The 26996-nt window shown below is 48.9% G+C and overlaps 1 protein-coding gene and 1 pseudogene across 1 annotated transcript; both read right to left on the bottom strand.

Annotated features, from left to right (window-relative positions):
* Window positions 1-2561: 2561 nt before the first annotated feature.
* On the bottom strand, window positions 2562-4073 carry LOC129510772 (glucose-6-phosphate 1-dehydrogenase-like; annotated as a pseudogene).
* Window positions 4074-8440: 4367 nt separating this feature from the next.
* NEURL3 (neuralized E3 ubiquitin protein ligase 3) lies at window positions 8441-14588 on the bottom strand. The gene is made up of 4 exons (XM_055327518.1): window positions 14484-14588; window positions 11560-12045; window positions 10304-10372; window positions 8441-9289 (listed from the first exon to the last, which is right to left on the bottom strand). The coding sequence occupies exons 1-4, from the start codon at window positions 14509-14511 to the stop codon at window positions 9069-9071; spliced, it is 804 nt and encodes a 267-aa protein (XP_055183493.1). The 5' UTR covers window positions 14512-14588; the 3' UTR covers window positions 8441-9068.
* Between the last annotated feature and the right edge of the window lie 12408 nt (window positions 14589-26996).

Here is a 26996-nt window from a genome sequence, read left to right as displayed (position 1 = left end):
ATGATATTAGCTTTCTTCAAATACTTGGCTTTTCTTGGGTGTGACCTCCCGTTGGAACTAAGACTCCTTGTTAGATTAAGTGGTTTGCTTGCAAGAGGGAATAGGATATGCATCTGTGAATTGCACTGCACCTGTCTAAAGTGATCATGAAAAATGGATGCCATGTGCTTCTGGACAAGATGAGTCAATAGTTAGCCTTCTGAACATAGAGGCTTCTGCTGCCCTGAAGAACTGTCAGTGTTTGGAGCTTTGCCTTGCCTCTCTGACCCAGACATACAACCCAGGAATGACCAGGAATGTCATGGGCAGACACCTCCTTGGCTCATTGCCTGGTCTGAGATGAACATTTCTGACCACCTGTTCTGTGCCCACCGATTCATGGTCAGTCAGGCAAGGGCCATCTTCTTTCAGTCCTCCAGTTCTGGGTTTGAAGCAGTCCTAGAACTATTTCCATATCTTACAGCAGACCTCTCCTCTGTGGAATTTTGGCCCAAGGTTTCCAACTTCAATCTGTTCCCATGTGTTTGTCATCTTTTATAATGGCTTTTAGTTCACTAAATAGTTCCCTCTATTGTTTTTGAATGAAGATATGGATTTATTTATATCTTTTGTGAGCAATTTATAGATGCCTGGAGTAAAAAGAAACAGCTACATATGCTTAGTCTGCTATCTTGAACCAGAAGTTGACAAGCTTTTTGTATAGACAATTTGAAAACTTACCCCACGGTACTATACTTATTCCCCAGTGTGACTCCCAAGGATGCAGATAAGGCTGTGCTCATAATAAGATAGCTTCTAGTGTCTGGTACTTAATATTTTTTTGGACAAATGAATCTGACAAGTGAATGAAGAAATGATTGAGTCAGTGTGGTTAAAATTAGGATTCTAATTCTCATCCTGTCATTTATAAGACCATTCCTCCTCCCTGGACCACAGTTTTCCTATCTATAGGATAAAAGGTTTGAGATCAATCCTTTCGTCTTATAATTTTTTTAAAGGTTTATTCATTTATTGGAGCTCCTGGTGGCTCAGTCGGTTGAGCACCCAACTCTCGGTTTCAGCACAGGTCATGATCCTGAGATCGAGCCCCATGCCAGGCTCCAAGCTCAGTGCAGAGTTTACTTGAGAATTCTCTCTCCTCTCCCTTTGCCCTTCCCCCCTTTATTTATTTTAGAGAGAGAACGGGGTTGGGGGCAGAGGGAGAGGAGAGAGAATCCTCAAGCAGGCACCACCCCCCCAACGTGGAACCCCAGGAAGGGTTCAATCTCAGGACCTCAAGATCACAACCCAAGCTGAAACCAAGAGTCAGCCACCCAACCTATTGAGCCACCCAGACTCCATTAATCCTTTCATTTTAATATGAAAGCAATTCCTTTAGTGTTTCTTTTTGATCAGGTCTGCTAGCAATGAATGCTCTGTTTTTGTTTACTGAGAATGTCCTCCTTCCTCACTTTTGAAGGATAATTTTGCTTGCTATATTACTTTTGATTGAAATTCTTTTCTCCCCCCAGCACTGCCAATATACCATCCAATTACACTCTGATCTTTAGCCTTCATGATTCCTTTTTTTCTTTTTTTATAAGTTTTTTATTTAAATTCACAGTGGAATATTAGTTTCAGGTGTACAATATGGTGATTCAGTGCCTTCCATGATTTCTGATGAGAAGTCAGCTGTTATTGACAATACCATGGAGGTGGTGAGTTTTCTTCTTATTGCCATTGAGATTCTCTCTTTGTGTTTGTTTTTTGGCAATGTAACTCTGATATGTGTCAGTGTGAATTCCTTTGAGTTTATCCTACTTGGAGTTTGTTGTTCTTCTTGGATGTATAGATTAATATTTTTCATCACATTTAGAAACTTTTGTTCTGTTTGTGGATTTAATAGCAGGAGGCTAAGGTGGGGTGTGCCACTTGCTGTTTCCACTTTTCCAGTGGGGAGGGGGCCGTGTGTAGGTGCACTGAGGTGGATGGCCATGATGTATAGAGTTGGGGGAGTAGGGGGAGCTGATAGGGCAGAAGACATTCAGGGAGCCCAAGACATGGGGGTACTGCTGGGCAGTGCAGAGGTCCTTTCCATTAAGTGACCAGGATTGTCAAGTGGCATTGAGTCTGGTGTGAAAGTACTTGACCCCTTCCCTCCCAGCTTGGAGGAGCTTGCCCAGAGCCATCAGGAGTGTGAGGTGGCCACTGGCCCACTGAGGCCCACTCAGTGTCCTTCCCTGTCATCCCTTAGTCCTGTCCTAGGCAGAGGAGCCCAGGACAGGTGGAAGAACCACTCTACTTCCTTCTGTTGAAGCTCAGTTCTGTGGACAGAAGCTGGCTCGGGCAGGGCCAGCCTCAGCAGGGGATGGTCACAAAGCAAGTATTGAGTGCTTGGTGGTTGAGAAATATAGCTAGACCCAGAGTGGCAGCAGCACTGAGTGGGTGGGGTGGCCAGGGGCCAGGAATGTGAGGCTGAGGTCTATGGCCCTGAAGCCCTCCTGATATGGGGTTGGGGCAGCAAGCAAGTTGGAAGGACAGAGATGTATTGGGCTATGGTGGATGGGGTGGGAACCTGGGGTTCAGAGCTTGTGGCGGTTCACCCATTTGCAGGTACCTTTGTACTAGAAGCCCACTCTCTTCATCAGCTTGTCTGCCTCTGTGGGGTCTTGACGGCTGTAAACAAACACATGAGATAGGATGGGCTGAGGCTTCTTGTGCCCAGTCTTGTGTGGCAGTGGTGTGAAGACCCATCACGCTTCTCAGAGCTTGTCACTGTGTTGGAAGTGCATCTGGTTCTCATGGGAGATGATCAGGATAAGGTGCTCATGGGCACTGGGGAACTTCACGTTCTCGTATTTTGCTATAGGTCAGGTCCAGCTCTGACTCCAGAGGCTTGAAGAACATGCTGGGATTCTTGGTCATCATCTGGATGTACACGGCTTTGTTGTGCTTGCACTGCTGCTGGAAGATGTTGCTGGCCACATCCCAGACTGCAGATGCACCTCAACCTTGTGCTTATTCAGGCCTTTACAGCAGCTCAGGATGAAGGGCAACTTGTCCCACCTCTTGTTCTTCACATAGAGGACAATGGCCCCAAAGGTGGCTGTGGTGGGCCCGCAGAGCACTGTGGGGTCATCAAGGTACCCTTTGGTGGACTCACCCTCTCCTTTGGGGTTCCCCACATTCTGGTCCAGGACTACTTTATTTGCCTGCACCTCTGAGATATGCTTTGACACCTTGAACTTCTCCTGATGGACATCATTGAGATCAGGGGAGACCAGCTTCTTCATGGTCACCAGACACACTATCTGCAGGAGGTGGTTCTGTATTACATCCCAGATGATCCCAAATTCATCAAAGTACCTGCGGCACCCCTTAATGCCAAAGGGCTCCTTTAAGGTGAGGATGACACAGGCAAAGTTGTCCTGGTTCCAGATAGGGCTGAGGATCCTGTTGGCAAACCTCAGCACCATGAGAGGTTCTGGACCATCCCCTGGCCCAGGTAATGGTCAATGGGGTAGATCTGGTCCTCTGAGAACACGGAGAAGATGTGGTTGGAGAGCCGTTGGAGCTTTGAGGATATCTCTTGAAGGGCTTTTCCACACAGACATGGTTCCAGCCTGTTTGCTCTGGCCCATGCAGGTGTCATGGAGGTTCTTGGTGACTGCCTCATAGACAGTGAGTGGGGCAAGGCCAGGTAGGAGAGGTGGCTGGCCTGCAGCCTCTAGGGGAGGGCATTCATGTAGCTGTTGAGGCACTCGTAGGTGGCAGTGTTGTCATACTGGTGAGCCACATAGGAATTGCAGGCAAAGAACTCCTTGGGCTTCTCCTCTGGGGTGGCTTTGAAGAAAGGTTCACTCTGTTTTCATACGTCTGCCACTGAGGTGGGAGCGGGTGGAGCCCATGATGAAGGTGTCTTTGGGCAGAAGGCCATCCTAGAACAGCCACCAGATGGTGGGGTAGATCTTGGTTAACTTGCCCCATAATGACAAAGATATGTGTATTGGATTGATGGAAGGCATTGCCCTGTACGGCTCTTTCCTCAGGATCTCACATACTTGGGCCCAGCTTAAGGCCATCAGCTCTGCCATAATGCTCTCTGTCCCTCACCACCAGTGAACATCTTGCTCACAACAGGGGAGTTCCTGGTAGGTTCCCTAGGCTGTGCCCCACCTCACCCCACCCTTAAATGGTGGGGGTGGCTATGGTTCTGAGCTGATGCCTCATGCAAGGTGTGTGGGCAGAGCCTCAGCATCCCCTCCCCACTGGGGGTATGAGGGGAGCCCTCAAGTTTAGAAACTTTTTGGTCTTCTAAAATATTTTTTCCTCCCCTTTTCTCTGTTCTCCTTCTGGTATTCTATTATGTGTATAATGGAGCACTTGGTGGTGCGTCACAGTTTTCTAAGGCTTTGTTCATTTTTGCCATCTTTCTCCTTTTCCTCAGGCTAGATAATCTGTGTTAACTTATCTTGAAGTTCATTGATCTTTCCTCTTGTGGCTCAAATCTGCTGTTGAGCCCCTCCAGTGAATTTTTGTTTTAGGTATTGTGCTTTTCAACTCCAGAATTTCTCTCTGGTTCTTTTCATAATTTCTATCTCTCTATTGATATTCTCTATTTGGTGAGGCACTGATAACATACTGTCCTATAAATTTTAGACATGGTTTCCTTTGCCACGTTGGTTTTGTTTTGTTTTTAAAGATTCTATTTATTCATGAGAGACACACAGAGAGAGAGGCAGACACATAGGCAGAAGGAGAAGCAGGCTCCATGCAGGGAGCCTGATGTGGGACTCGATCCCAGGACTCTGGGATCATGCCCTGAGCTGAAGGCAGATGCTCAACTGCTGAGCCACCCAGACGTCCTGCCTTTACCACTTTGAACATATTTAAAATAGCTGACTTAAAGTTTCTGTCTAGGGGCACCTGGGTGGCACGGTCAGTTGAGTGTCCAACTCTTGGTTTCAGATCTGGTAGTGATCTCAGGGTCATGGGATTGAGACCTGCCTCAGGCTCCATGCTCAGTGCAGAGTCTGCTGGAGTTTTTCTCTCCTTCTGCTCCCCCCCTCCACCATGTGCATGCTCTCTCTCAAATAAATAAATCAATTAAAAAATAAAGCCTCTAATATAGGTGGCCACCAGACACATGAAAAGTTATTCAATATCACTCATCATCAGGGGAATGCAAATCAAAACTAATAAGACATCACCTTACACCTGTCAGAATGGCTAAAATCAAAAACACAAAAAAACAAGTGTTGGTGAAAATATGGAGAAAAAAAAAAGCCTCATGCTCTGTTGAGGGGAATGCACTGCATACCTGGTGTGGCCACTGTGGAAAAATAGTATGAAGTTTCCTCAAAAAATAAAAAAATAGAACTATGCTATGATTCAGTAATCACACCACTAGATATTTACCCAAGGAATACAAAAATACTTATTTCAAAATGATATATGCACCCCTATATTTATTTTGGCATTATTTACAATAGCCAAATTATGGAAGCAGCCCAAGTTCCAGCAATAGATGAATGGATAAGATGATATACACACACACACACACACACACACACACACACACACACACTAGAATAGTATTCAGCCATAAAAAAGAATGAAATCTTGCCATTTGCAAGAACATGGGTAGAGCTGGAGAGTAAAATGGTAAGCGAAATAAGTCAGAGAAATGAAAAACTATGAGATTTCACCCATATGTGGAATTTAATAAAGAAAATAAAGGAAAAAAGAGAAAGATACAGCACGAAAAAGATTCTAAACTCTAGGGAACGAATTCGTTACGGGGGGGGTGCAGGGGGATGAGTGAAATAGGTGGACTGGATGAAGAGTATACTTATCGTGATGAGCACTGAATAATGTATAGAACTATTGAATCACTATATTGTACACCTGAAACTAAAGAACATACTGTATGTTAAATATACTGGAATTAAAATTAAAAACTGGGATGCCTCAGTGGCTCAGTTGGTTAAGCATTTGCCTTTGGCTCAGGTCATGATCTCAGGATCCTGGAATCGAGCCCCAAGTCAGGCTCCTTGCTTAGTGGAGAGTCTGCTTCTCCCTTTCCCTCTGCCTCTGCCCCTCCTCTGGCTCATGAGCAAGCATGTGCGTGTTCTCTCTCTCTCAAAAAAAATTTAAAAAACTTAACCCCCCTCCCAAAATAAAGAAAAATAAACTCATTAAAATTAAAATTGAAAAAAGAAAAAGAAAATCTATGTCTAATAAGTTCAAAATCTAGCCTTCAGGACAGCATCTAGTCACTGAAATGGGCCATACTGTGTATATGGGCCATGCTTTCTTATTTCTTTTCAGGATTATATATATATCTATTCCCCCCCCCCCCGTCTTTGAAAACCGGATCCTCTAGAGAACATAATATGGCAACTTTGAATATCAGATGACACCACCAGCACCAGCACCCCAACCCCTGCCAGGGTTTGTTGCTACTGTTGTTTGTATATTTGTTTGTTCAATGACTTTCCTGAACCAGTTCTGTGAGGTCTATAATTCCTCAGTGTGCAGCCACCGATGTCTCTGCTGGGTTAGCGTAATGGTCAGCTAGCGATTGGACAGAGATTTCCTTAAACGCCTTGAGCTAGAAAATCTTCCACTTTTGACCAAGAAGCTCTGTGTGTTGATGTATCCCTTCAATGTTCAAACAATTTACAGCTTTGTCTTAGTCTTTACTTCCTGCTTGTATAGGACCTCAAGGTCAGCCAGAAGTGAGAGATCGTGGCCTTCCGGTCTTTCTAGACCATGTACGTCATCTTTTAGACCCTGGGAAATTATACCAGAGCTTTTCAAATTCCCCTCTGTACATCCAATTTCTCAGATCTCCCTTTTAGGTCTTTGGCTGGGCTCATGTTGCCCCAACAGGTATTGCAGTCTTTGGCAGCTGTGAGGCTAAGCAACTGAGCCTGATTATATTTGACAAATGCCCTGGGAATAGGGTTTTTCCCAAGTAGAGAGCTCCAACTCGAATTCAATAATAACACCCCGTAAATCAAGCTTTTCCAGTGAATTACCATACAGTCCAAACAGTGATAATACTTGGGGGGCAGAACTTTTGAGGTTCCCCTAACCCAACCTGTCCCCTCCAGCAGCTTCCAGGCTGCTGTTTTTCAAGGCTCCTATGGAGTTGAGGCTAAAGGGATGGCAGTAGGCCAAGTCAAAACACCACAAATTCCACTGTTCATACCAAAGTTGAGCAGTTTCTCTTGGATAAAACCCCTCTTCAGATTGTTGTTAACTTTTGGCTAATATCTAGAGTTCTGGAAAAGTTGATTTTTTATAATCCTGCCAATATTTGTGTCGCTTTTATGGAAGAATGGATTTATAGAACTCCTTACTCCACCATTCCAGAAGTTCCTCCACTCTGGTTAGAGATCATGTCTAAGATCAGGCTTTCTCAGGTGTTAACTAATAAGAAGGTATTCACTGGAAATAGGATTAAAGTACTGCCCTTGTCCTACAAGTCTCTGGATTTAAAAACAAAAAGACACTTTAAAGGAAGGAAAAAAAGGATCTATAGGAATCATTCCAAGATACTGGGGTGACATGGGGGCCCATGGTAAAAGTCAGTGGGCTGTCAGGACTCACACCCTGATCCCTGACACCTAGCCCATTGATCTCTTGGCTGCTTCCCCTAGGAGATGCCTTTTTCAGGAGAAGGCAGATGCCATGTTTTGAGTACTTCATCAAAGCTACAAGTTTCATACTTATGATACTCACACTTGCCAACAAAAGAAATGATCTTATTTCCACTTTACATATGAAGAAACTGAGGCTCACAGGAGTCAAGTAACACAACCAACGTTCATGAGTGATGGAGAGGGGATCCTATTCCAGAGTGTAAGCTATTCCAGGGTCACCAAACCCAATGCCCTAACCCACTGGTTGGCAATGGTGTGGGTAGGGAGGCAGTTTATGAAGGTGCCCATCATGACAATTTTGAGCACAAAAGGTTGGAATTGCCCTTTTAGCCCTCTTTCCCAGGAGATACCTCCCCACCAGTCATGGAGCAAGGAACAATAGAAAAATAATAGGTATGGCTTGCCCTAACACAAGCACCTGCTGAGGTGGGCTCCCGGGTCAACTCCTCTCTCATTCGGGAGCCAGAGCTTCCTGGCAGTCCCCTCAAAGGGCTAAGCCTGGCTGTGATGTCAGGGCTGGGAGCACAGTACTATCCCCTTCAAATGCTCAGAACAAAGTCCACAGGCCTGAGAGTCGGAGCCCCACCCAGTCAGTCCACTGCAAGCCTAGGGTGTGTCTATAGAGGACAGAGGTATGTTCCCAAATGCCCCAGCATCCCGGCGGCCCACAGCTCCATCCATCCCCCATGACTGCGGCAAAGGGTACATACTCATAACAGAATACTTTACAAAAGATACATTTTATTTTGACACCTCAGAAATTGGCAAGGAAATAAGCACAGCAACAACAGTACAGGCTCGTGTGCAGAAACATCTGCAGATATGTGATCTCACTGGGATCTCACAATCACCCTGCAAGGCAGGCAGGGTGGGTAACCACTGATCCACTTTACGGAGGACTTGTCAGAGGGGACCCAGCTTCCATACAGGAGTATAAACATTCCACCCAGATGCCTCCCTGTGTCTGGTCCAGGCTCCTCAATACCCCAGGGTGGACTGGGCTTCCACCAGCTACATGCCGGTATCTTAACTTCCTCCCGATAAAACCAGGGATCAGGCTGTTCCATCTCTGAATAAAGGCCTTTCTCATTGACATGACCTATATGTATGTACCTAGCAAGCATTGCTAGGTCTGTCCTATGGTGGCTGTACCAAGTGGCCAGCCAAAAGCCTTGGCAAGCCCTGGGCACAAATGAACCACTTTCTATAGCCAGGAATGCCACCAGGGAGATAGTTCTAGTGTGGGCAGAAAAAGGGGGTCCTCGTTTCTCCACTGGCCCCAATCTGTCGGGGAGGGGGAAAGAGTCATTGCCTCCTTTCTCTGCTATCCTTGTTGTTGACCAGCTCTTCTGACTATTCTCCAGAAGGCGAGTGGACCTGCACCTCCTCCCTCTGCAGAGGCCAGGCTCGGAGCTAGACTCAATCTGCCATCCGCATCAGGAGGCCCTCTCCAGTCCTCAGAGTAGGAGGGCCCCGAACAGGCACCATGGTCTTGATCTCCCAGCGACATACAGGGCACTTTGCAGAGTCCCTGAAGACCCTCCAGGCGCAGTAGCTGCAGAAGTGTGTGTGGCCACAGGGAATCAGGCAGGTGTTGGCAGCATGGTGGAAGCAGATGATGCACCCCTCCCCTGCTGTGGCTGGAAAAGGGGACAACACCAGTTGGGGCACATGGGGGCAAACAGCAAGCAGCCTACCCACGGTATAACTTAGGGCAGAGAACCACACAGTCCTATTCTGAAGATTACCTCATGAGAAAATGCTCTCAACATAATCAAATGAAAAAAACCTGGGGGGGCCGCTTGGGTGGTCAGTCGGTTAAGTGTCTGTCTTTGGATCAGGTTGTGATCCCAGGGTCCTGAGATTGAAGCACTGAGCTCCCTGCTCAGCAGGGAATCTGCTCCTCCCGCTCCCTCTCCTCCTGTTCCTTTTCCCCAAACCTCTCTCAAATAAATGAAATCTAAAAGAAACAAACAGAGATCCCTGGGTGGCGCAGCGGTTTGGCGCCTGCCTTTGGCCCAGGGCGCGATCCTGGAGACCCGGGATTGAATCCCACGTCAGGCTCCCGGTGCATGGAGCCTGCTTCTCCCTCTGCCTATGTCTCTGCCTCTCTCTCTCTCTGTATGACTATCATAAATAAAAAAATAAATAAATAAAAAATAAAAGAAACAAACAAAAGAAAACAACTGGGAAGAAAGCCATAATGTACGTACAAAAGTTCAACTTTGGAAAAAGGAAAACAGAGCACAATTTCCCATAGAAATATGACTACAAAATAGTAGGAGAAAATCCACCTAAGAGGTCACGGGTGATTTTTTTTAACTTCCATATATATTCTTTAATATTTATTTTATTTCTGTTTGGCAAATTTTTTATTATGAACATGGACTGCTTTTTAAAGCAGGGACAAAATCACATTATTTGTTCATGAATGGGCTCTTGTAATTTGTAAAGTTAGTGAATGTTCTAGAAGGCAGAGCTATTAAGTTGCTTTTAGGTTTCCCATAGGCAGCACCCAATCTTTTGACTTAAAGCCTGCGGGAGACATTGTGAGACTTGGAAAGACTTTAGTGAGCTTCCAGAGCTGGGGCCTCCCCTGGTGCCTCTGGTGCTGGAGTCCTGGGGAGTCCCTGGTGCTGGGGGAAGCCACTCACCTTCAGGCTGCAGAGTCTCATCACCGACGGCCCGTGGCATGGTTGAGGGGAAGACACTGGCTGTGGGATCTGAGGCAGAGAGGGAGACTTAGGGCCCAGGGAAAGCAAAGCCAGGGTGCTCCCACAGTCCCTTCCCAGATCTTGAGGTAACTGCATGGGCTTTCTTTCCTGGGTTACAGTGCTGGAGCTCCCCACTGATCTTACGGCCCCAACCACCCCCTCCCCAGTTTAACCCAGCAGAGACTTTGTGAGGCTGTAGATTCTTTTTCCTAAACCACCCCACCCTTCTTTTAGACACCTCCTCTTTGCCCTATTGTCACTGCTTGACTGGAGAACCTCAGCCTTACCTGCCTTCCTAAACCCAGATGTGCACTAAAATCCCCCAGTTGGTGGGGGAAAACAGGTGCTTGGGCCCACGCCAGACCAACCAAAACAGGTGTGTGTTGGGGAGGGGGCGGTGAGGCTTCAGCAGCTGTGACAAGTGATTTTAAAAACGGAGGAGAGAGGGATCCCTGGGTGGCGCAGCGGTTTGGCGCCTGCCTTTGGCCCAGGGCGCGATCCTGGAGACCTGGGATTGAGTCCCACATCGGGCTCCTGGTGCATGGAGCCTGCTTCTCCCTCTGCCTGTGTCTCTGCCTCTCTCTCTCTCTCTGATGACTATCATAAAAAAAATTTAAAAAAAAATAAAAACGGAGGAGAGAATGGACTGCTTGTATAGCTCGTGGAGGAGCAGCACAGGAATCCCAATCTTTCTTTTTATGGGCGTTTCCTGTATCCACTCTCCCTGAAATCCACTCTCCTTTAAGGTGGCTAGACGGACGGTTCCTGTTTCCCTACCCATTGACGGAATGGCTCACTTTACCCCCACTGCACAACCAGTCTTCCTGTGCACCTCTAACCCTCATACTTATGTTCCCTTTGCTTGCCACCCTTGACTCTTGTGAACTACTTAGGGGCAAAACCTGGTCCCCAATCTCTCCCTTTGTGAAACCCCCCTTTAACAGATGTTTGGAATGCTAGTCATATCTTAGCGTTCTCTAGGGACAAGGCTGCTCTCCCTTTGACTGGGTCTTGTCCATCTGGCATCCCCAGTGCCCATCTTCACACCTGACACTGGGCAGGAGCTGACGCAACAACCATATATGAAAAACTGAGCGATCTCCCCACCCCACCCCCACCCCCGGCTGGGGGGGGCGTGGTACCACCCGAGCCTCCACCTCCCACCCAGGGGCGATGCCTGGGTCCCGCCGCCTCACCCAGCAGCTCGATGGCCTTGGTGGTCCCGTACACGTCCATCACGGCCCAGAGCGGGGCGCCCATGAGCACACCCTTGCGCAGCAGGAGCCTGGGGCCCGCGTTGACCGTGGCGAAGAGCCGGCCGCGCCGGGTCACCCAGAAGCGGACTACGTCCCCGGCCAGCGCGCAGCCCTCGGGCAGCACGGCCGCCCACGTCGGGCTCTGCTGCTCCAGGTCCGGGCACACGAAGGGCGGCAGGCTGGGCGCGGACACCCGCGCGGGGTCCAGGCGCGTGAAGCCCACGCGGAGCCCGCCGCACCAGCCGCGCTCGTGCCGCAGCACGCGCAGCGCCACCCGCTCGCCCGGCCGCACGGGCCGCTGGCTGAACACGATGCCGTCGTGGAACGTGGCGCGCCTGCGCGCGGTGCTCCCGCGGGCGTCCAGCCGCACCTGCGCGCCCTTGGCCTCCAGGTGGAAGCGGAGGGTCTCTCGCGGCGCCTTGGGGCCTGCGGGGAGGCGGGGCAGTGTCAGCGCGGCCCGGGCCCGCACCTGCCGGCTCCGCGGAGTCCTCTGCGCCCCCCCCCCCGCCCCGCCCCGCCCCCGTTTCCCGGGGGCCCCTTGCGCCGCCCTCATTCAGGGGACCTCCGGAGAGCTGATGAAGCCTGAGGAGGAACCTGCTTTGCGTGCCTGGGATCCGAGTTCCATCGCGAAATTCAGATGCTGTAAAAATGGAAGGAACTCCTGCCTGTGCTGGCTCTCGATACCTGGTAATGGTTATTGGCATTAAATAGAGCAGGTTTTAGAACAGTAGCTATAATATGATCCAGGTTTTGTTCGACACATATATGTTTAATATGCACATATATATTCTATCTGTATCTAGAAACAATCTGAGAGGGGATGGGCTTGCTAATTGTGGTTAGCTTGCGGAGATGGGTCCTGGTATTGGTGCTGTTTTCCTCTCTGTCTGACTTTATGGTTGTCCCACAGAGAACCTGCCCCATATTGTGAAGGCCATGGTCCACAGAGAGGGTGACTTCCTCTTCCTAGGAGAGAAAGGAATCCAACGGCTCCTGCACAGGGGGAGGTAGCGGGAGGAGGCATAGGCTGGAGAGGGAGTCCCAGGTCTGCCGCCCAGAATCCTGGACTGGGCCAGCCAAGCCCCAGGGTTGGGTTTTACAATCAGGGGACTTCCCAACCCCACTCCGCTTGGCAGCTGGGAGGGGAAGTTCCCTCCTGGGCGGCCCTTCCTCCCAAGCCTCAGGCCTGAGCCTGGAGGAAGCTGGTGAGCTTCCTGCACTGAGCCAGTGCTACGCCTCTCCTCTCTCTCCTCCCCTCCTCCCCTCCTGTCCTGCTCTTTCTGGGTTGGAAGATGGAAGCTGGAAATGGAAGGGAATTCCACTGGAACTTGAACTAGACCCCAACCCAAAAAGCAGGCCCCTGCCCTCCTGGATCTTACCAGTTTTCCCAGCCACACTTCTCTGACTACTCACAAGCCTTCAAGATTCCAGAAGGTCAGAAGGAGGAGAGGCTAAATCTGGTCGGGTACAAGGGATACCCCTGAGGTCATAGGGAATCTGTCTCTGATGGATTCAGGCCAAAGGCAAGCCTACCATGGTTCTCTCACATGAGGCATTAGGGACAAGCACTCACTGTGGCCTTGGGGACCTCTGAACACGCTCATAGGGCCTTGCTATCCAAGTTCACTCCTCCCTCACCCAAGCCCCCTGCACAACCTTCATCCCCTTCTGGAATATCTTCATCTCTCCCTTCCTTCCTGATGGTCTGCCCAGATGCCTTTTCCTGGAGGCTATGCACAAACAAGGGAGAGTCCCTGGATAGGCATAGACAGTGACCAGGAGCCAGAGTCAAGGGCCCTGACATCGGATGGATTGTCTTTGGGCCCACTGCAGAGTCGCTGAGGCATCCAGGAGGCTCTATGGAGGGCAGCCAGGACTGATACCCAGATGCTAATTGCTGTTGCCTACTGCCCTTCTTGGTACAGGTCTCCTTTTCCACCAATGGGATCAATATGTTTGGCCTGCCAAGGACCTGCCTAGAGATCCTAAATGTGAGGAGTTAACTACCCCCTGAGACAGGTGTCACAACTTTTGGATGTCTCCCCTCCCCACCCCACACCCCGAGGCTGATTCAAAGAGAATCTTTGCAGTAAGTCTCTTGGAATCTAAGTGACTGAGGGTCAGCCCTCTGCTCCGCAAGGACGTCCCTGGATCTTTATTATCCTCCTGGCCACCCCTCCAGCCATCAAAGCCCTTGGGTGCCAGGCACGCATTACCCTTTACAGCTTCTTTCACTCCTCCCACAGCCTGAAGGGAAGCACTCAGAGGGAACTGAGTTTGGGGTGGTTCTGCACATCTCCACAGTGAGGAGCAGAGGAGCCGGAGCTGAGCCGGAGCCCAGCTCCTGCTCCTGCACTCCTACGCTGCCTCCTTTGTGGCACCGCCATGACCTGGAATCCAAAACACAGTTGCCACAGCAGCAGCTAGTGGCTTGGTCCCCACCCTCCTTACCACCTTCTTTCCCACGGAGCTCTGGGTGCTACCTGCTACTGCTGTGCGAGCCTTCTGTGCCCCTGTGGAGCCAAGGGCTGAGACTCCAGGCTTTCTGCCTGGGAGGGAGCGGGGTTCCGAGATGCAATCCTGGTGTCTGGTGGTAAAAGACCAGGCTCTCCATCCCCTGCCCTGCATGCTAAGGGAACACTGTGCTTTCAGGGGAGGATCTCAGAACTATTGTGCCTGGCAACCTTTTGGTTTGTGCTTCTAGCAGTCCCGTAAGCTTGTGGGCAGGGTGAGTTGCATTGGCCCTGGCCTGCAGATGAAGAAACTGAAGCCCTAGGGGAAAAGTGACTCTCCCAAGGTTCCACAGCCTCCCCTCTCATTCTTGCATCCCTGGTCTAGGGACCAAGCTTGGGGCTCCCACTTACCAGCCTCAGAGCAGAGCTGGGCTCCCATCAGCCTGGGGTCCTCGGGCACAGGTCCCTGGGTCTGGAAGGAATTGTCTGGAGAAGACCAGTGGACAGGTTTCCAAAGACTCAGCAGGTCCCCTCGTTATGAGCAGGATCATGTTACAAGGTTGATGATTAATTAGATGTGGCTGTCACGAGTTATGATACCCAGGGAATTTCCTGATGACTGCGCCTGGCTCGCAGCAGAACTGCCACAGCTGGCCGATCGAAAGGAAGCAGGGACTCGGGAGATGGCCTGAGTAGGATTTAGGATAGACTCCCTCACTTCTGACCAGCTGTTCTGAGCCCCACTGTGCGTTATGATCGCCTGAGGCACATTAGTAAGTACTTATGCCCAGACTGCTCCCAGAGACTCTGATTCCAGTGGCCTGGGGGTGGGGGGTGGTCCAGCATCAGTCATTTTTAAAGGCACCCAGGATGATTCTAATGCACAGTCAGGGTGGAGATTCTACTGCTACAGACCCGGGCACACAGGCGGTGCCTAATCAGTGTTGCTGAAGTGGACTGAATTGAATTAGCTGCATCCCAGGACCTATGAAGTTGCCCCAGCCCTGGGTCTTAGGCAGAGGGAAAAGGAGAAAATCGGGCAGAATGGGAGAGGTCTTGATTGCTCCCCCAACCCTGCTGGAGCTGGAATTCCGCTCTCCAGAATCCGCTGCAAAACACACATAGTCCCACCAGGAGGTCGTGCCAAAGGCCTGGCTCCTGGTGTGTTGGCTCTGGCTGCGAAGTAAAAGATCTGAGGCATCTGGCTGTTTCCATCTATAGAGCAATTCACTCTTGATCCTCAGGTGATCTCAGGGTTGTGAGTTCAAGCCTTATGTTGGGTGTGGTGTCTATTTAAAAACAAAACAAGTCAGAGATCTTTCGCCCTCTCCATTTTTATAGGAAAACTGAGGCTAGGGCAACCCCGGTGGCTCAGCGGTTTAGCGCCACCTTCAGTCCAGGGCCTGATCCTGGAGACCTGGGATAGAGTCCCATGTTGGGCTACCTGCATGGAGCCTGCTTCTCCCTCTGCCTCTCTCTGTTTCTCATGAATAAATAAGTAAAATTTTTAAAATAATAAATAAAATGCTGATTGGCCTGATCCTGGAGACCTGGGATAGAGTCCCATGTTGGGCTACCTGCATGGAGCCTGCTTCTCTCTCTGCCTCTCTGTTTCTCATGAATAAGTAAAATTTTTAAAATAATAAATAAAATGCTAATTGGCTCAGAAGGTGTAGGGCTCTGGCTAAGATATTCCTTTTTTTTAAATATTTATTTATTAATGAGAGGCACAGACAGAGAGAGAAGCAGGCTTCATGCAGGAAGCCCAATGACTTGATCCTGGGTCTCCAGGATCACACCCTGGGCTAAAGGCAGGCACTAAACCACTGAGCTATCCAGGGATCCTCTGAGATGTTCCATTTCTAACAAGGTGTTTCTGTGGAACCCACTTTAGGTGGCAAGGCCTCGGGTTAGCTCAGAGGCTTGTGCGTTCCCTGGCCCCCACCCCCAGGCTGAGCCCTTCCCAAGACCCCAGATCAAGGCCATGATCAGTGAGTACTCTGAACTCAGCTAAGGGATACATGTCCCTGGAGCAGCTGGAGACAGTGGTGCTGCTGACTGGGCCGAGGAGGCTGTGGAGATGGGAAAGGATGGAGGATCTGGAGACCCAGGTTCTGCCTCCTGTGTTTTCTTGCCTTCCCCTGCCCTCCCCTCCCCTCCCTGGGCCCTGGTGTCCCCATGTGTAAAGCAGGAAGCCAAAATAAGCTGGTCTGTTGGCCCCTCTAGCCCTGACATGCCGTGACTTTAGTCTTGGCAATGGAGAGATGACATCAGTCTGGCCCCAGTTGCCCTCAGAAGATGTTGCCTGGACCCTGGACCTTCTCTTTCACACCACACCCCTGGCCAGACTCCCTCTGTTTCCCCCTCTAGAAGTAATCTTTCAAAGGCCAAAGGCAAACTGGTGAGAAAAGTCAATAGCAATCACAGCGAGTTCAACTTTGGTGGTTCCAGCTAGTCTAGTCTGAGGTAAAGGCCCCTGCTGGTTCAACCTGAGGGATTCAGGCTTAAGGCATCACCTTATCTCTGGGCAGTGCTGGGGCCCCAAATTCCCTCCTCCCTCCTCCCCCACTCTGGCTTTACCTGCATCATTGGCTGCCTTGGATGGTGACCAGAGGGCTGGAGCCAGGATCACGTGTTGATAAACCAACCTTATAAAAGAAGTGATTATGGAAGCTTATCAGGGAAGTCAGGTCCCCTCAGCCCTGGTGGAAAATTATCTGGCAAGCTGTAGACATCAGGCTACCTGATGCCAACAGGCTGATGCGGTATAGTTCCATCTGCAGGACCTCAGGGGGAGTAGGCTTTCTGAGGAACTGCCATCCTGCCTCGGGCCTGACATCTAAGGTTCAGGGCTGCCAAGGCAGCACCTCCATCACACACTCAGTGTTCTAAGTCCAGTACTGTATTTTTTTAAAGCTTATATTTATTTACTCATGAGAGACACACACACAGAGAGGCAGAGACATAGGTAGAGGGGGAAGCGGACTTCCTGCAGGGAGCCCGATGTGGGACTTGATCCCAGGACCTCGGGGTCACACCCTGAGCCAAAGGCAGACACTCTACCACTAAGCCATCCAGGTGCCCCAGACCAATACTGTATTAACTTGCTAATCCTCATGGTAATTTCTCAAAAATATCTATTCATTATAATGATCCCCATTTTACAAACTGGGAAACCGAGGCACAAAGAGGGGAAGCAAGTTGTTCACCATCACAAGTCAGTAAACTTCGAATCAGGACTTGGCCTTGGGCTTCTGGCTCAAGAGAAGTGCGTTAACCCCTGTGCTACTGTAACGGAACGAAGCCAATAAAAGCTGACAGAGCTTTTGCAGTAAAGAAAGATAGGCTATTTGTTGGTGTGGCACCAGCCAGGAGAACGGGGGGGCTAATGTTTCCAGTCCTGAGTTCCCCGATGGCTTACAAGCCGGGTTTTTTTTTTTTTAATTTTTTTTTAATTTATTTATTTATGATAGTCACAGAGAGAGAGAGAGAAAGAGAGAGGCAGAGACACAGGCAGAGGGAGAAGCAGGCTCCATGCACTGGGAGCCCGATGTGGGATTCGATCCCGGGTCTCCAGGATCGCGCCCTGGGCCAAAGGCAGGCGCCAAACCGCTGCACCACCCAGGGATCCCACAAGCCGGGGTTTTTAAACGATGAAAACTCAGGGTCTTGGATCATGCTGATTGATTAGGGATTATGTGGGCTCTGATATTTCCTTTCTTGATGACCCAGCATCTATCTCCGTGACTGTTTGTGGTAAGCTGATGGTTCTGCTTCAGGGACCTGGTTGTTCCGCTTTAGGGACCTGGAATTGGGGGTAATTCTCAGCAGATTGCATTACTGCTGTCATTTGTAGAGTACAAGGGCAGAAATCCTACCTCCTGGAACTATCAATAAGATGCAAACTAGCATTATTATTTTTTTCTTGCAAACATGGCACATTATGTTCGTTCTCGCGGGCAGAAGAGCATCCCACAGACTTTTCGGGATGCAATGTAATCTTATTTCCTGAGGTATTTTTACAGGTCCTTACATCAGTAACTAAGGGCTCTGGGGCTCTGGTCAGAGGCAGCTAGGAGCCATATGTCTGTATCGTGGGATCTGTGGGGGCTTGCTTCCCCTCTGTCACTGTGCCCCCCGCCCATGCCTCTTCATTTAGGCCACTTTGTAACCTTTTGAGCATTTAGTGGTCCCTCCCTGTTTGTGCTGACCCCACAGTAGGAGCTTTATGGATAATTGCTAAAGGGTTACCTGAGTGAGACAGAGGCCACCTCTCGTCGGAGACCTTCTGTCGTGTCCAAGCCACCTACACAGCAAGGCTGTGTGCATGTCTGCTCCAAAGGAGTAAGACTGGCCCTTTGGAGGAGGGCAGCCTTCAGACAGTTCTTGAAGCGTCCCCTGGTGGCTATAGTCGGTACTGCAGGATGTGCTGAGCCCCTCAAAGCTAGGAGGGGCACCCCCAGGCAGGGAGGTCAGAAGGCTGAGGCTTCCAAGACCTCTCCGCCTCCTCTCCTGTCCCCGAGCCCCCTCATAGTCCCTCATCCTTCTCCAGGGTTCCCTCACTGGCAGTCAGCCCTCATCATTTGCCCAGGCTGCATCATTTCAAAGGGCTTCCAAAGAAGCATTTCCTAAGTAGCCTCAAGTGCTCTGAGAAGCTGCTGGACAGCTGTTTCAATACCCACCATACAGCTAAGGAAGCTGAGCGCTTGTCCAGGGTCCAAGCCAACTGTGGTGGAGCAGAAATGGAAAGCCAGTGGAAGCCCAGCCCAATCTGGAGACAGCTAGGCAGCCTGGCCCCTTGTCCCTCCCACCACCAGGGCCCTGGGACCCTTACCTTATTACACTTGCCTGTGTTCAGCTGTTCCCCACTGGGTGGAAATCTCAGAGGGCAAGGGGCTGCCGAGCCTAGAAACCAGCCCCTCAAACAATTAGGGCCATGTGCACAGTAGGTGGTCAGCAAGGATTTGTGAGTGCCAAGTAGGGCAGCGTGTCAGTGCCTCCTAATGTTGCTGGTACGCCTACCTAATGACCCAGACATGCCTCTCCTAGGTGAATGCCCAACAGGCTTGGGTGCATTTGTCCACAAAGACCAGTACGTGAATCCTCGGAGCAGTGTTATTCATAACAGCCCCAGACTAGAAACAGCCCAAATGTCCATTGTACTGATGCTCTGACGTGCTGCTCAGATCCCACTTCAGGACTGGAGAACTTCCGTGTGGTCAACTGAGGTTCTTGCCGCAAGGACCATAGAAGATTCATTGCAATAAAAACAAAGTACTGTTAGCCACAACAACATGGTTAAACCTCACTGATGTGATGTTGACTTAAGAGAAAATGCAAAAAGCATCCATTGCATCCCTCTACTTATACGAAGTTGAAGAACAAGCTAAACTAATTTGTGGTGTCAGAAATCAGGACAGTGCTTACCTTTGGGAATTAATGACTGGGAAGAGGGCATAAAGAAGCCTCCAGGGTGCTAGAACCGTCCTCTATCTTGAATTCATCCAGGTGGACTCTCAAACTGCATGTCAATTGTACCTTAATTACATATTGGCTACATTCCCTTCCAGCCCTAAAACTCTGATTCTGAGTAAACTGATGAATGATGGAGTATCCACACTTGGAAAATCCTCCCTAGAAGCCAGAGGGCTTAGCTAGCACTGCCGCCTGGTGGAGAGAAACGGAATTGACTGTGGGTCTGATCCCCCGGAGGGGAGCGGTTAAGAGACCACGCAGGCTTCCACCTGCATCTTTGGACACTTGTTCCCCTTCCTGCCCACTCAATTCCTGCTGATGAGCCACCCAAAAACTCTGGGAGGCTAGCATATCCTCTGAGTCAATAGCTAGACCCCTACCCTGGGCCTCGGGGTCTGGAAGTCAGGAGAGGGAGGCTAGGATGTGCCAGCGAAGCAGCCAGTCCTAGTTAGGTGTGTGCTGTTCCTTCTATCCCGCTGCCCTGTCCAGATATTCCTGGCCCTGATTCTGCTGTGGGCCGAGTCCACTGCCACCACTGCCTGGGCCCCCTGGCTCCTGCCTTACCAACACCAGGGCACCTTCCATGTGAGAGTGTGGAGCCTATCAGAGGAGCCAGAGGAAGGAAGCACCCTAGGGGGCCAGTTGGGTGATCAGAGGTAAGAGAAAGGGGGAGGGGAGAGGTTTGGGTTTGTTCTCGTTTTCCTGTTTTCCTTCTCCCTGTGTCCCCATTTCCCCACCCACATCTGTCAGCGAGTCTGTCCTGGAAGTCTCTGGCAGCTGCCCTGGGGGTGGGTGAGTGTCATGTCTGTGTGTGTGTTCAACAAAAATTTACTGAGCACCTCCTATGTGTCAAGCACTGTACCAATTTCTCTAGAAATTGGAGAAAACTCACTTCTTGTCCCTCAGTCAATTCAAATACACCTTGATACTTAAATAAGTGCTCTGAAAGGACAAAACTGAGGCTGGGAAAACCATGGCTTCAGCAGGGGGTTGTTACACCCAGAGAATGGGTGAAGGTTTTGTGGAGTAACAGACATTAAAACTGATAACTGCAGGGGTGCCCAGATGGCTCAGTGGTTGAGCATCTGCCTTTGGTTCAGGTCGTGATCCTGGAGTCCCAGGATTGAGTCCCACATCAGGCTTCCTGCATGGCGCCTGCTTCTCCCGTTGCCTATGCCTCTGCCTCTCTCTGTGTGTCTCTCATGAATAAATAAAATCTTAAAAAAAATAAAAAATAAAATTGATACTTGCAACCTAATTAGGACTTCAACAGCAAGAAAGGAAAGAAAGGCATTCCAGGAAGGAAGAACCACACATGCACACGTAGAAATGTAATTGTGCACATTGCTATCTGGTTGTATCACGTAAGATCAGGATTGCCTGTGTATCACCGAACATCCAAAAGAATAGCGACTTAAAGAAGACCTGTTCACTTCTTTTTCACGTAAAAAAAGTTGAAAGTAGACAATCTAGGGTAACCATGACAGCTCTATGGTCATAAGGAGCCCAAGATTCTCTCTACTTTTCTGCTCCACCATTCTAGCACTGGCCTCCATACTCAAGATTACTTTAGGGACCAAAAGGACTGCTGAGGCTTCAGCCAGCACATCAGCATTCCAGGTAGCAGGAAGGAGAAAGACCCAAAAGGGCATTCCTCTCAGCTAAGTCAACTCCCTATAAGCTGACTCATTGGAAGGTTTATGTAACATTTTCATTGACATTTCATTGGCCTGAATTTTGTCATGTGGCCACAACTAGCTGCAAGGGAAACTGAGGAATGTGGTCTCTATTGGGGGAGCTGCTAAAAATCAGGGTTCTCTTGTGAAGGAAGAAGGAGAAAATGCAGATTAGGTAGGCCATAAGCCCTATCTAGCCCAGTGGTAGAGTGGAACACTGGTCCTTCCAGAGTGTGGGCAGAGCTCGCAGCAAGGACCTAGATCACAATGGCCATGCTCAGGAGGGCTTGGACTTGATTCTGTAGAAAACGGAATTGCTGCAGGATTCTGAGCAGGAGCCTTGGGTCTGGGGCCTGGAACAATTCACTCTGGGGAAAGATCCATCAGGCAGAGGAGCCGCAGAGGGTTGAACACAGGTGCAGAGCATCAGGAGTGATGGGTTGGGGCGGCAAGGAGGAGGCAGTGCAGGGCTGAAGAGGGTACAACAGGAGAGCCGAAGTCAAGCCTGGCAACAGTGGGAGGTGATGCCAGCTTCCCAGGGAGGGACACTCAACTGCTGAGAGCAAGTCTGGGAAGAGATCTGAGTCTAAGGCAGCTGCGAGCCATCAAGTCAGGGGGCCCAAGGGCACCTGGGAATCCAGGTGGAAGCTTGGGGAAGAGGAAGGTCTGGGCATGCAGATCTGGGAGTTGCCAGTCGTATAATGATGGATGAGATCAGTGGGGCAGGGGTGCCCAGCTGTTGAGCTGGAGGAATGGGATGGACTCTCCAGAGTTACTAGGGAGGGAAGACAACAGAGTGGGCAAGTACATAAACTCTAGAGCCAGACAGAGCTGGGTTCCAGTCTTGACTTCACCAATGAACAGCTATAACCCCCCAGGCCAGGCCAGCTAATTGCCCTTTCTAAGCCTTAGCTTTCTCATCTGCAAAATGGGAACAAAGGTGCCTACCTCAATCCCTCTCCACAGAAGGGCAGCCTTCCCCTTATTGGAGGGGACACCAGTGCCTTTCCTGCTGGAAGATGGGTCCCCTGGAGCCATTTGTGGGCTCCCTGGGGAGTGAGTCATGAGCACTGTGCATCTCCAGAGCTCTGAGAACCTTTGACCCAGTCTGGCCAGGGCAGCCCCTGGCTCAACCACATCTCTGGGTAAGCTGGTGGATTGGGCGAGGAGTTATGTATTTGCTAGGAGACAATCCAGCAGGAGGTGAGGGCCAGCCACAGAGCCTTCACTCTTTGGCTAATTCTAAAACAAAGATAATTGGCTCCTGAGTGAAAGCCCTAAAGGCATTTGAAAGATGTGCAAAAGTATGTGACATATGGTTGGCAGCATATGTTTTTAAAACCTCATTTCTTTGTTCTCAGGTGTGTTCCACAGAGATGAGGTGGCTAAACCTGGGGCTTCTGGATTAGTGAGCAGTTGCCTCTTTGGGTGAAGTCGTGCACGGAGCATGGGTTTATGGGGGGGCCATTCCGAGTGTGGAGCCCATGTGTGAGCTTCCAGTCCTCTTGCAGAGTGGGATGTGCTATTCTTAGAGCTGAAGTAAAAAGCCTCAGCTGAGCCTTCTGTTTAGGTCCAGAGGGGAACCCACTGCCTCCCCTCAAAGGCTCCAGGGATTTCAGGGTGGGGGAGGTCAGCAAAAGCCCCCATGTTTCTCCAGGCTCTTCCTTGCCCTGTTTCTTCCTTCTGCTGAAGCCTCCTTCTCCTGTCTTCTTTCCTATGGATGTTTTCTTGCCAGCAGCCAGCACACCCCAAGATAGGCTCTTTTTTCTTTCCTTTTTAAGATATATGTACTTATTTGAGAGATAGAGAAAAAAAGAAAGGAGAGGTAGAAGAGAATCTCAAGCAGATCCCCACTGAGTGCAGAGCCCAATGTGGGGCTCCACATGGGGCTGGACACTGTGACCCTAAGATCATGACCCGGGCTGAGACTGAGAGTCTGATGCTTAATGGACTGAGCCACCCAGGTGCCCCTAGGCTAGGCTCTTCTTTGGTTTTCCTCCAGGATCCCTGACACAGGTATTTGTGAGCAACAACTTTGACTGAAGCTATAGGCCCCTGCTGTGTGAGAGGAGGGAAGATGCATAGTGCAGCTGAACACAGAGAACAAAGTTAAATGAAGCTCAACCAACCACGGTTTTCAAGGATCCTCAGATATTTCCATCACCAGGACTTCTTCTTTTTAAGATTTTAGTTTTTTTGGCAGAGAGAGAGAGAGAACATGAGCAGTGAGGAGGGGCAGAGGGAGAAGGAGAAACAGACCCCTCACTGAGCAGGGGCCCACCATGAGGCTCAATCTCAGGACCCTAGAATCATGACCTGAGCCAAAGGCAGATGCTCAACTGACTGAGCCACTCAGGTGCTCCATCCACCACCAGGATTTCTCACTGTTCATTCTTTAGGAGCCTTCCTTTATCCCTGCTGGCCCCTTATTCTTCCCCTATCTCTTTTTTTCTTTTTAAAATTTTATTTATTTGGGACCCCTGGGTGGCGCAGTGGTTTAACGCCTGCCTTTGGCCCAGGGCGCGATCCTGGAGTCCCGGGATCGAGTCCCACATCGGGCTCCCGGTGCATGGAGCCTGCTTCTCCCTCTGCCTGTGTCTCTGCCTCTCTCTGTGTGTGTGACTATCATAAATAAATAAAAATTTAAAAAAAGGATTTTATTTATTTATTCATGAGAGACACAGAAAGAGAGAGAGAGTCAGAGACATAGGCAGAGGGAGGAGAAGCAGGCTCCATGCAGGGAGCCCGATGTGGGACTCCATCCCAGGACTCCAGGATCATACCCTGAGCTGAAGGCAGATGCTTAACCACTGACGCACCCAGGTGTCCCTCTTCCTCTATCTCAAAACCAGTTCTCCTGTCCTCCCCCTCAAACCCCTGTTTATTTCTTATGCAGAGATGTTCAGCTCCCCACCCCCAACCAATACTATCTCCAGGCCTAACTCTGCAGGTCCCAAGACTCCCCAAGGTGCTCTGCTAAACACCAAGACCACTGGTTTCAGACTGGCAACATCATGGACTGAACCAACACTGATACCTTTCCCTTTGAAAACACTGAGAGGGGATCCCTGGGTGGCTCAGCGGTTGGGCGCCTGCCTTCGGCCCAGGGTGTAATCCTGGAGACCCAGGATTGAGTCCCACGTCAGGCTCCCTGAGTGGGGCCTGCTTCTCCCTCTACCTGTGTCTCTGCTTCTGTGTGTGTGTGTGTGTGTTTCTCATGAATAAATAAATAAAATATTTTAAAAAATAAATAAACTTGGAGCTGAATCTAACACACTGTGTGACCTTCCGAGGCTCCATGAGAATCATATTTCTTAAAAAAAAAAAAAGAAAGAAAAAGAAAACACTGAGAAATTTAGAATAAAATGTTAACTGAAAGATTACTAGAAGCACAGCAGAACTTGAAGAAAGGGTGGGGAAACACCCAGGTGTCGGGTGCACAGAGTTGAGCTCTGGCCCTGGATATGGACCCTAGTGACAGAGGCTGAAGAGTCAAACCCTCCTTGGGTCAAGGGGTGTGACCTTCAGGAGACATGGAACAGAGACCCCTATATAGCTAGGGCTGCCCCTCAGGAAAGAATCAACCCATCAACCTAGAGAGCTAACAGTGAATCTTGTCTTGGGTTAGGGCTCTGGGTGGGAAAAAAGATTCCTAGGAAAAATCAATACTTAAAACCTTAACTCTTCACGGGAGTAGCATCTAAAAATTTATGCTCTCCATGGGTTGAAGAATTCCCAAGCTGAAAAATCAACACAGAAATATTCCCCTGATGAGGTCCTTGGAGCAGTTGGTACAAACAGAGAACAGATTTCTGGAGCCATTTTCATAACCCAGGACACACAGGACTCCCGCAGAACAAAGCAATCTCACTGAAGATGAGCTCACAAACACCAGTTACAAATCACAGGAAGAAACCATCTACTGTGAAGGAGAGTTGGCAAATATAACAAATAGAAAAATTATCTCCAAGAATTTGGGATGACAGAACAATCTGAAAAAGATACCAAAGCAGTATGTTAAAATAATTAAAAATATAAGGGAAGGAATAAAAATGATAATAAAAGATCAGGATGCTTTGAAGAAGAATAGATTGAATGGATGAAATTTTGCTAGAATGGAAAAGAGATACGAATCTTGAGATTGAAAAGGCAACTGAGGGCAGCCTGGGTGGCTCAGCGGTTTAGAGCCACCTTCGGCCCAGGGCAGGATCTTGGAGACCCGGGATCAAGTCCACATCGGGCTCCCTGCGTGGAGCCTGCTTCTCCCTCTGCCTGTGTCTCTGCCTCTCTCTCTCTCTCTCTCTCTCTCTCTCTCTGTGTGTGTGTCTCTCATGAATGAATAAATAAAATCTTTTTAAAAAAATTAAACATTGAAAAAAAGAAAAGGCATACTGAGTCCTGGGTAGGATAAATAAAGATAACTCCACATACAGACACTACAGAACACCAAAGATAATCTTAAAAGCAGTCAGAGGGAAAACATGGCTTACTTAAAAAGGAGCAATAATTACATTGATTGAAGACAACTTATCCACAATAATAGAGGCCAGGCCATAAGATAATCTTATGTATAAATGTTAACAGTCATTGATTTGGGCACCCCTATGTTTATTGCAGCATTATTTACAATAGCCAAATGATGGATGCAGCCCAAGTGTCCCTCGATAGAAGAGCAGATAATGAAGATGTGGGATATATATATACAATGGAATAATACTCAGCCATAAAAAGAATTAAAATTTGTCATTTGCAACACATGGATGGATCTAGAGAGTATGATGCTAATGGAATAAGAGAAAGACAATACCATATGATTTCATTCATGTGGAATTTAAGAAACAAAACAAATGAACAAAGGAAAAAAAGAGACAAATCAACAAACTCCTTCCCAGAAAACAGACTCTTAACTATAGAGAACAAACAGCTAGTTACTAGAGGGGCGGGGGTGAGGGGTGAGGGAAACAGGCGAATGGGATGAAGAGTACACTTATCGTGAAGAGCACCGAGTAACATATAGAATTGTTGAATCACAATACGGTACACCTGAAACTAACAGAACACTGTATGTTAATAACACTGGAATTAATTTTTAAAAATTTAAAATAGAACAAAAAGGTCACTGATTCATATCACCACCACCAATATAAATAATTTGAGATGTTAAAAATGAAATAAAATACTAGATAACAATGCATGGAAAATGAGACGTGGGTAATTGGGAGTTGAAGCTTTTAAGATCGTCGGCGTTATTTGGAAAGAGCATAAAGATACTGATTAATTTCATCCCTTGTGTTTTTTTATTTAAGATTTTATTTATTTATTCATGAGAGACACAGAGAAAGAGGCAGAGACACAGCCGGAGAGAGAAGCAGGTTCCATGCAGGGAGCCTGATGTGGGACCCTATCCTAGGACTCCAGGATCACGCCCTGAGCCGAAGGCAGACACTCAACCACTGAGCCACCCAGGCGTCCCAATATCATCCCTTGTTAAATCAAAGATGCATGAGAGAGCTATAAATTAACTCCTAAAAGAATAAAAATAAAGTATGCAACATCCAAACTGGTATTGGGAAAAGGGGTGAGCTTAAAGAAAATGTGACCAATCTAACAGCAGGTAGCAAGTGGAAATAAGAAGCAAAGCAAGAACACAGTAAATATAAATAAAAGAGCACATTAAATTGAAATATATCAATAATGACAACAACAGATATAAACAGGCTATATTTGCCACCTATATAGCAGAGATTCTAGAACTACATTTTCAAAACTCTAG

This window comes from Nyctereutes procyonoides, unplaced genomic scaffold (assembly GCF_905146905.1).
Source record: "Nyctereutes procyonoides isolate TBG_1078 unplaced genomic scaffold, NYPRO_anot_genome, whole genome shotgun sequence".
NCBI lineage: Eukaryota > Metazoa > Chordata > Mammalia > Carnivora > Canidae > Nyctereutes > Nyctereutes procyonoides.
The sequence above is the reverse complement of the archived record's forward strand: the minus strand, read 5'-3'. Positions and strand labels throughout refer to the sequence as shown.

Coding starts and splice junctions, on each gene's coding strand:
- NEURL3 (XM_055327518.1), bottom strand. CDS start 14,511: ATGGGAGCCCAGCTCTGCTCTGAGGCTG. Junction 12,046..14,483: donor CCAGCTCTGCTCTGAGGCTG/GTAAGTGGGAGC, acceptor GCCTCCCCGCAG/GCCCCAAGGCGCCGCGAGAG. Junction 9,290..10,303: donor TGAGACTCTGCAGCCTGAAG/GTGAGTGGCTTC, acceptor CCCCTTTTCCAG/CCACAGCAGGGGAGGGGTGC.